General features: G+C 59.4%; 1 protein-coding gene across 9 annotated transcripts; it reads left to right on the top strand.

Annotated features, from left to right (window-relative positions):
* Positions 1-1184: 1184 nt before the first annotated feature.
* Positions 1185-9250, top strand: P2RX6 (purinergic receptor P2X 6). Of its 9 annotated transcripts, none has more exons than XM_029048908.1 (12): positions 1185-1705; positions 2956-3106; positions 3705-3776; positions 4490-4565; positions 4967-5060; positions 5375-5455; positions 6565-6706; positions 6995-7104; positions 7424-7571; positions 8042-8107; positions 8462-8539; positions 8790-9250. In XM_029048908.1, the coding sequence occupies exons 1-12, from the start codon at positions 1563-1565 to the stop codon at positions 8838-8840; spliced, it is 1212 nt and encodes a 403-aa protein (XP_028904741.1). In that variant the 5' UTR covers positions 1185-1562; the 3' UTR covers positions 8841-9250. The 9 variants fall into 9 exon arrangements, with proteins under 9 accessions (XP_028904741.1, XP_039771017.1, XP_028904740.1 ...); XM_039915083.1 differs by having other exon boundaries at positions 4490-4571; positions 8462-8529; XM_029048907.1 differs by having other exon boundaries at positions 4490-4571.
* Positions 9251-9591: the final 341 nt, after the last annotated feature.

The raw sequence follows: 9591 nt of genomic DNA, 5'->3' as shown, positions 1-9591 counted from the left end.
GTCCCTCCGCGCCCCAAGCCTAGATTAGACGATTGAGGGCGGGATCATCTTCCGAGACCCGCCCCGCAACAATCAATCAATGGGATTGATTGTCCCCTCCCCACCAAGAGAGAATAATAATAATAATAATGGTATTTGTTGAGCGCTTACTATGTGCCGAGCATTGTTCTAAGCGCTGGAGGGGGATACAAGGTCATCAGGTTGTCCCACGTGGGGCTCACAGTCTTCATCCCCATTTTACAGATGAGGGAACTGAGGCACAGAGAAGTTAAGTGACTTGCCCAAAGTCACACAGCTGACAAGTGGCAGAGCCGGGATTAGAACCCACGACCCCTGACTCCCAAGCCCGAGCTCCTTCCACTGAGCCACGCTGCTTCTCAGCAGCATGACTTAGTGGAGAGAACCCGGGCCTGGGAGTCGGAAGGAAGGTCAGGGGATCTCATTCCGACTCCGCCACTTGTCTGCTGGGTGGCCTTGGGCCAGTCACTTCACTTCTCTGGGCCTCAAGTTCTCTCATCTGCAAAATGGGGATTAAGACTGAGAGCCCCACGTGGGATGACCTGCTCACCTTGTATCCCCCCAGCGCTTAGAACAGTGCTTTGCACATAGTAAGCGCCTAAGAAATACCATCATTAGTAGTAGTAATAATAATAATAATGTTGGTATTTGCTAAGCACTTACTATGTGCAGACCACTGTTCTAAGCGCTGGGATAGACACAGGGGAATCAGAGAGCCCCACGTGGGACAACCTGATCACCTTGTATCCCCTCAGCGCTTAGAACAGTGCTTTGCACATAGTAAGCGCTTAAGAAATACCACCATTAGTAGTAATAATAATAATGTTGGTATTTGTTAAGCGCTTAGTATGTGCAGAGCACTCTTCTAAGCGCTGGGGTAGATACAGGGTAATCAGGTTGGCCCACGTGAGGCTCCCAGTCTTCATCCCCATTTTACAGATGAGGGAACTGAGGCCCGGAGAAGTGAAGTGACTTGCCCACAGTCACCCAGCTGACAAGTGGCAGATCCGCGATTCGAACCCATGTCCTCTAACTCCCAAGCCCGTGCTCTTTCCACTGAGCCACGCTGTTTCCCTGAGGAGTAGTACAGTGCCCGGCACAACGTAATCACTATCATTATTATTATTATTGTTATCAATCAATCAATCGGTGATCCCGGTCGAGCCCTTACCGCGTGCAGGGCACTCGTCCTCCGCGCGACGCGGCCACCCCCGGCCCCAAATCCGGCCGGTCCTCGGCCTCTCTGCCCTCAGGACTCCGGGATGTCTTCCTGATGACCTCAACCCTGAAGAAGTCCCCTCCGCCCCCCCCCGGGGCGACAGGTGCACCGTCCCCCCGCCCCCGGGCCGGGGCTCCTCCCCCTGGGCCGGACGGGCTCACTGCCTCGGGGGCGTCCTTCGTCTGGCCCCTTCCCTCCCTCTGTCCCTGCCGGGGGCCGGTCCGCATTCGGTCACCCCGAGCTGACCGCGCAGCGCAGGCCCCTCGGCCCTGCAGAGTGTGGGGAGCGGGGTCCGGTCCGGCCCGGCTGCTGACTCACTTGACCCATGGGGGCTCCGGGGGTCCCCGCCCCCGGCTGCTGCTGGGACCTGCTGGATTATAAAACGGCGAAGTACGTCATCACCCGGAACCGGCGGGTGGGGGTCCTGCACCGCCTCGCCCAGCTCGCCATCCTGGGCTACGTGTTGGGGTAAGGGAGGAGGAGCGGACCCCGGGCCCGGCCGCCGCCGGAGAGGGAGGGGGAGGAGGCGGGCGAGACGAGAGGCCCAGGATCACCGGGTCCGAGGAGCTGGGACCCCCGGGGTAGAGGGACCCCTCCCTCCCGCCCCCGGGGTCAAGGGGACTGGTCCCGTTCATCCCCGCAGTGGGCCCCACCGGGGGGGGGGGGGGGGGGGGGGGGGGCCCGGGCCGCTGTCCAAAAGGAGCGGGGAGGAGGAAGAAGGGAACACAGACAGGCCTCCCCCGTCTCACCACTCAGATCCACCCGGCTCAGTTTCCCCCAGATTCAAAGCCCTCTTCAAATCTTCCGTTCTCCAGGAAGCCCACCCACCCGAAATAACTTCCCAAACTCCAGGCTCATCCAACCCACAACTACCTTTCACTTATATACCAAAGTCTTACCCCGAGGGCTCACCTACTGGCATATTTTGTATTTCTCTGCACATTCATTGATATATTAATTTTCTACCAACATTAATGTACCCTCCCGAGCGCTTAGCACCGTGCTCTGCAAATGTTCGATAAATACTATTGATTCTCTTAGACACACCCTCACCTATATTCTCATTGCATCCAATGGACGCTTGGCCCTGCACAGAGGCCCCAAGACGCATTCATACCCATGAGGAACATGTCCTTTTAACGGGGAAGTTGGACCTGAAATATTTAAAATTAGTGGAATTGGGATAAATATTTGCAATTAATGCATGATTGAGAACGGCTAGAAACCTGCAAGTATGGAGGTCGGCTTGAAAGGAGCGAAGTGTGGGACCTAGAGGGGATAGTGGAGGTTTGGGCAGGGTGGGGGGGAACCCATGACCCCCGTCCTTCCTCGGGTCTTCCCTTCTGGCTCCCCGCCCCCACCCTACTGCCCACAGAGGAATCCGAGCCAAGACCCAGGCCTGGGGCAGAGAGCCGAGGCGGGGGAATCTTCCCACCGGCCCGGGCTGTCACTCTGAGCTCTAGCCATGCCCGCAGCTTCCTCCTGGGCCTTGAGGACCGGGGCTGTCCCTCGTCCCACCCGCTGCCACGGCTGCCACATTCTCCCTGGGCTTCTGGGACTACCTGCCAGGTGCAACACCGTGTAGTACCTTGTGGGCTGCCCAGGGGAGTCCACCCTCGGGGCTCAGGGGGTAAGTGGTGAGCCCGGGGTCCACAGCGTCACGGTACAGTCAGGTTTCCTCTCCTTGTTTCTCCCCCCGCCCCCCCACATCTGGCCAGCTGGGCCCTCCTAGCCAGGAAGGGCTACCAGGAACGGGACTCGAACCCCCAGGTTTCGGTCATCACCAAGCTCAAGGGTGTCTCAGTCACGCGGATCAAGGAGTTTGGGGACAAGCTGTGGGACGTGGCTGACTACGTGAAGCCCCCGCAGGTCAGTGCGGCCCCGCAGGTCAGTGCGGCCCCGCTCGGGGTGGGAGTGGGGGGCCGGGCCATCGCTGGGCCTGCAGAGATTCCCTGGTAAAGAGGATGGGGGAGGGTCAGCGTGGGAAAGGGTGGGGGGTCATGTGGAGGCACATCGCCCCCTCCTCCGGGTCTGGGCTATCAGCAAGATGTTCCATCTAGATGGCACAGGGAAGGCGAACAGAGGTGTAGTGATAAGGAGAGGAGGGTATGAGGGCCAAGGGAGGGGGTCTGATCCCAGCCTGAACCTGATGCCTGCTTCCCTCTGACCCCCTCACTCCCCTTCTGTCCCCAGCCTTTCTGCCCCCCATCTCCCCCACTGCTACCCCTGGGGCTTAACCAACAGCACTGAGCCCTGGGTTCAAACCTCTCCCCTGCTCAAAAAGGACAGAAGGATCATCAAGTAAGTGAAAACAGTCTGCTTCTTTCCTCACCTTTAGCGGCAGATTCAGTCCTAGGCCGGAGCCGGGGGCAGAGGGTGGAGCCGGGGGCAGAGCGGGGAGCAGCTCCAGACCACCAGCCTGCTGGTCTGCGAGGCTGCAACAAGCCTGAGCCTCTTTGCTTCCTAGGGTGAAAATACGTTTTTCCTGGTGACCAACTTCCTGGCTGTGCCCAGGCAAGTCCACGGCCTGTGCCCCGAGGTAACCCCCTGCTCCCCCACTAACTACCCCTCCTCCTTCCACCTGGGGTGGCAGGGGGTGTCCAGACCAAGGGGGACAGGGTGGGAAGAAGGGCCCATCACCAGCTGCCATCCCCCTGTGGCACAGAAGAACCTGAGGCCGGTTGTGGGTCCAGTGAAGCAGTGGGCCTGGGGCCCGGCCTTTCGCCACCCATCCCCTCCCTCCTGCCCCCAACAGGCACAGGCCCTGGGGACACAGTCAAAGAGGAGCACCAGAATAAATTTTTGATTAGCATATTTTTGACACATAATCAGGAGGACTAATTCTCTGGAGAAGACACTAATACTAGGAAAAGTCCAGGGAAAATGAGGCAGAGGCAGACCAGCAGCTAGATGGATAGAGACCATAACAACGATAATGGAAGAATCATTAGAAAGGTTGTGGATTGTGGCAGGGGACAGGATGTCCTGGAGAAAGTATACCCATGGAGTTGCTATGAACCAGAAAAGATTCGACAGCACTTAATGATAAAAAAAACACCCAGGGATCTTCCAGTTTATCCAGGGGACAGGCATGAAGGATAGGGTCTGACCACGATAGATCAACCCCACAGCCTGCAGCGGGCACCCTGTCCTAATGAGCTTCGGGGTGGGGAAGGTCAGCATGAGCCCAGGGCTGGCACCCCCCTACCAATTGCCATTAACTGCCCTTATTCTGTCCCTCTCTCCCCCCAGCACCCTTCTATCCCCCAGGGGTATTGCGTAGGAGACCTGGACTGTCCTGCCGGAGAGGGAGTGACCCATGGACATGGTAAAGGTGCCCTATCCCCTTTCAGGCTTGGGCTGCCTCCCCGGGCGCGGGGTGGGGCTATGACCTGAGCTACTGCTGCTGTTCCTGCGGAGCACAGTGTGCCTATCTGCGGGTTCGTCGTCTCAGCTCTGCCCCAGGACTGCCGGGGGAACTCAGCCAAGTCACTGCAGCTGTCCAAGCCTCAGATCCTCAATTGCACAATGCGTGGTAAAATCCCCACCCCTCCCTCTCTGGGATGCTGTGAGGAGACCTGCGGGGACACTGCCTCCTGGCCAATGCGATTGGACATCTGAGAGAGGGCGAGGAGGCTCCTGGGCTGGGCTCGGAGAAAGTGGAAAGGAGGCAGGGGATAAGGAGAAAGGAGGGATGGGGTCCAAGCCACAGCTCCTCCGGTCTTTCAGGGATAAAGACGGGGAGATGTGTGGCATTTAACTCAACCCACTCCACCTGTGAGATAGTGGGCTGGTGCCCCGTGGAGAGCGGTGCCGTGTCCAGGTAAGGATAGGGCCGTGTCCAGGTAAGGGTGGGGCTTTGCAGAGAACCGGGGCCGAGGGGTGCGGGAGGCTCCAACGGGCACCCCACCCCCCACTATGCCCCGGCAGACCCGTCCCCGCATCTCCCTGCCCTCACCCTCTCCAACCCGCCCCCCCCCGCCCCCCCGCAGACCCACCCTCAGCGGTTGCGTCCTCCGGACAGGAGGTTCCAGTCTACCCCAGGGTCGGGGCAGGGAAGGAGACGGGGTCCGTCCGGGTCCAACCAGGGTGGGCCGGGGTCCGCCTCCCATCCCAATCAGGTTTCTTCTCCTGCAGGAGCCCCCTTCTAGCTGAAGCAGAAAACTTCACTCTGTTCATTAAAAATACCGTCACCTTCACTAAGTTCAACTTCTCCAAGTAAGTGACCCCCAGCCCGCCAGTCCCCCGGCCGGTGGCACGAGTGGCCGTCGGTCAACAGACGGAGCTCAGTGTCCCCTGAGTGTGCCCTGGAAGAACTGACGAGCACGGTCCCTGCCCTTCAGGGGCAACCAGGCTGATGGCAAACTTGACCAGCACCCTGAAGGCAAATGCCCAAAGGTGAAGAGATGTAAGATAAGAAGCATAAGATATAAGTACACGGTGAAATATGAAGGGATCACAGAGCTAGTCAGCAGACAGCCAAGAGTCACCAGCCAACATCTAGCCAATGGCCACAAGCAGACAACCAACAGCCAGCCAATAGTCACCAGCAGGCAGACAGCCAATAATAATAATAATAATTATAATAATTTGTTAAGCACTTACTGTGTGCCAAGCACTGTTCTAAGCACTGGGATACATACAGGGTAATCGGGTTGAACACGGTCCCTTTCCCACATGCAACTCACATTCTCCATCCTCATTTTATGATGAAGTAACTGAGACAAAGTGAAGTTAAGTCACTTGCTCAAGGTCACACAGCAGACAAGTTGCCAAGCCAGGATTAGAACCCACATCCTCTGACTCCTAAGCTCGTGCTCTTGCCACTAGGCTCTGCCGCTTCTCCTCCAGCAGATGGCCAGCTAGCGATCAGTCGGTGGTCTCTACTGAGTGCTTTCTGTGTGCAGAGCACTGTACTGAGTGTTTGGGAGAGAAGAATTAATATGAAAATCGGTAGACACAATCCCTATCCTCAAGATGCTTACAGTCTGGTGCGGGGAGACAGGCAGCAGCCTGTGGCAGCCAATGACAGCACATAGCAGGCCAACAGCAAGCCCACAGATGACGAATGGCCAGACAATAATTGTCAGGTGGCCCATGGCTGGTTCACTGCCAGAGTGCTTGGGGTCTGCAGTGATTTCAGGATAGGGCTGGTGGGGGGAAGGAGTGGTGAGGAGGGGGCATCCAACAACCCACCATCTGTGCCCCTTGCTCTCAACTACTCCTCCAGCATTGTGGTCCCAGGTCTGGTCTGAGGGCCTTGCTGAGGTCAAAGATTACCACCTTTCTCCCCCGACCCCTCCTCCCCCAAACCGTGTGCATCGCAGGTCAAACATGCTGGAAACCAAGGAGAGCACCTACTTAAAAGGCTGCCACTACGACCCCCAGTCCAGCCCGTTCTGCCCCATCTTCCGGGTGCAGCACATGGTGGAGGAGGCTGGGGAGACCTTTGGATCCCTGGCCCCGCTGGTAAGGTTCCCCAATAGATGCAGAAATATTCATCGGAATCATTTACTGAGCGCCCACGGGGGGGCGACCCTTCCTTCCCCGCCCGCGGGGGTGACGCTGTGACCAAAATGGTTCACAAATAGAATGGTCTGAGTGGGAACCAAATGGGCACAGGAGGGTCCTGCGCACACCCAGGGTCTCTGGCCCTCCTGGGCCGGGAGACCCCCAGCCGGCCCAGCAGAAGGGAGGAGAGGAGGGGAGGGGAGGCTGGTAGTCGGGGGGCTGCCGATGGGGTATCCCCGCCTGCAGGGTGGAGCCATCGGGGTTCAGATCGACTGGGACTGCGACCTCGACCTCGCCTCCGATGAGTGTCGGCCTCGATACTCCTTCCGGCTGCAGGAGAGGAAGTACAACTTCAGGTGTGTGTGGCCCGGTCAGCCCCGGCCCCAGATCTGCTTTAGCCGGTCCCTTTAGCCCCCAGACCTGCAGCCCCAGCCCCGCTTCCCCCAGTTCCGCTGACTTCTCCTCTCCACAGCTGGGACCCAGGAGCAGGGATTCCCGGCCCATATTGCCGCCGGGAAAGAGAGAGCTGCTGGGGTGGCGGGGGAGATGCAGGGTGGGTGGGTGGGTGGGTGCTGGGAGGGAAAGGGTTGTTGATAACCACTGCAGACTGCAGAGATGGAAGGGAGAAAGGGAGGGGGCTGGAACAAAGTCCTGGGACAGGACCATCTTACACAGGAAGGGGGGAAGGAGGGAAGCAACAAAGCCTTGCAGTAGGACCATCTCACACAGGACTGCATCTTACTGGTGGGAGCCCGAGGGGCGAGAGGCCCGCAGCCTCCTCAAGGTCTATGGGATCCACTTTGACATCCTGGCCCGCGGACAGGTAGAGGGCTCTGCTCGGAGGGACAAGAGCTTGGGGAAGGGCCGAGGCTCCCGGGGCAGAACAACCTCCCCAGGTTGGGGCACAGCCGTGAGACCGGGAGGGAGGGGCAGGGGCAGGTGTGGTCAGCAGAGAGTGAACTTTGGGGTCAGTGCTGGGGGCAGGCGTGATGTCAGGGTGGGGCTGGATGGCTGACCCTTCCCCACAGTGGCAGCACCCAGCTGGGGGCTCTGCATGCAGCAGCCTCCCCTCCGCCCCCAATCCTAATGAGTAGGGTGAAAATTCAGGGTGATGTAGAGTTGAGGTCTTTGGCCGCTGGCCCTGTCCCCTGCCCGGATAGGGTAGCAGGCCATTCAGCCATTCGCACCTGACCCGACTTTCCCAACCTGAGTCCACCTGCTAGCCCCTCCCTGTTGGGAAGCCCATCCCCCACGGGCAGCTGAACCCCGTGGACAAATGCCCCTCTCTTCTAGGCTGGGCGATTTGGGGTCATCCCGCTGGCCGTCACTCTGGGCACGGGGCTCGCCCTGCTGGGAGCCGTGAGTAACTCCCTCCCATGCGGGTCTCCCTCTAGTTTCCTCCAGCCCTTTCCTCTGAACCTTCCCCCTTCTTGCCCCCCACTCAGTATCCCCTCACCTCCTGGGGAAAGGAAGCAGGGAGGGGTGGGGGTGGGGGATTACAGACCCATTTCAAGCGAGGTCAAGTCCTTCGCCCGAAGACATACAGCCGGTTGGCCTGCAGCAGGGGTCACCAAGGGGCATCAACCTGGGTTGTCATTCACTCTCTCGGGCCCCACCGCAGGAGCTGGGTAGGGGGCAGAGAGGGCCAGGGAAACATCCCCACTCCCCATGGGCCACCGTAGCCCTGCTCTTTCACCCTGTGTTCTCTTACAGGCCACAGTCCTCTGTGACATCCTCCTGCTCTATCTGGACGGGGAAGCTGCCTTCTACTGGGGGGTGAAGTACGAAGAGGTGTGGGGGCCCCTCCCCCTGCCCTAATCCACCCCAAACTCCCATGGGGTTCTTGGGGGGGGCTGTCTTAGAGAATGATTCTCTAAACCTTGGACATGATGGAGGGCAGGGGAGGGGGTGGGACTGGGTTCCTTGATTTAACAAGGGTTCTCCAGGTCCCTCGATCCTGCCCCCAGCGAGACCCCAGGCAGGGTGTGGGAGGGGTTGGGCTGGCCGAGGGGGGCAGTGAAACACTCGGTGTCTCTCTCAGGCTAAGGCTCCCAAGAACCCCAAAGACTCGCTAGAGGATGCTCCCTGCTGAACCCAGTTTCACCTGGTTCCATCCTGTCCGGGTTTGTCCACCCCGCCCCCGGACAGCACGGGGAAGGAAGAGGAGGCCCAGTCCAACCCTGTTCAACCCAGTTCAGCCCGGCCCTTGGACAGCTTCTCCCAACCTTCCGCTCACTGCCGACAACACCGCCATTCTAAAATCACATCTTCTACAAATGGCCTTCCTTGGCCCCACTCAGCCCCTCTGGGGAGCGTGTGGATTCCCTCTGCCAAGTGGGCTGGCAGGAGTGACCCATGCCCTGGTGTTCAGGCCGGCCTCTACCTCCCCCGCTCTGGGCCCCTGGCCCACCCTGCTCCAAACCCCCAAGGCCCTGGGCCAAGGACGAGAGTAGCCTAAGGACAACTGGGGGATTTGTTTAGAATAAATCTTCCGGGAAGAAATCGGAGTTACCTGCTCCAGCCCCTCGGTGGGCGAGGGGATCCGTGGGCAAGAGGGTCCGTGGGCCATCCGACCTGAGCCAGGTCAGGGGGAAGTCGGACCCTCAGCTCCTTGGGAAGGGGAGGGGCTGCTGCATCATCTCCTCCCCATCTTCACCTGGGAGGGGGGTCGGAGGGAGTGTGCATGAGCAGGCCCTGGCCCACCCTGAGGCCCCAGGGCCATCTGCTTGGGTGAGTCCTGGGGTGACCCTAGGACTGGGGGTCCCTTCGGGGTCGGGGACCATGACTGACCTAATTATCCATTATCCACCCCCGGCGCCTAGTGGCTTGCTGGAAACAGACTA

Source organism: Ornithorhynchus anatinus, chromosome 21 (genome assembly GCF_004115215.2).
Source record: "Ornithorhynchus anatinus isolate Pmale09 chromosome 21, mOrnAna1.pri.v4, whole genome shotgun sequence".
NCBI classification, from domain to species: Eukaryota; Metazoa; Chordata; class Mammalia; order Monotremata; family Ornithorhynchidae; genus Ornithorhynchus; species Ornithorhynchus anatinus.
Note: the sequence above shows the minus strand (reverse complement) of the source record. Positions and strands in the feature narration are given on the sequence as shown.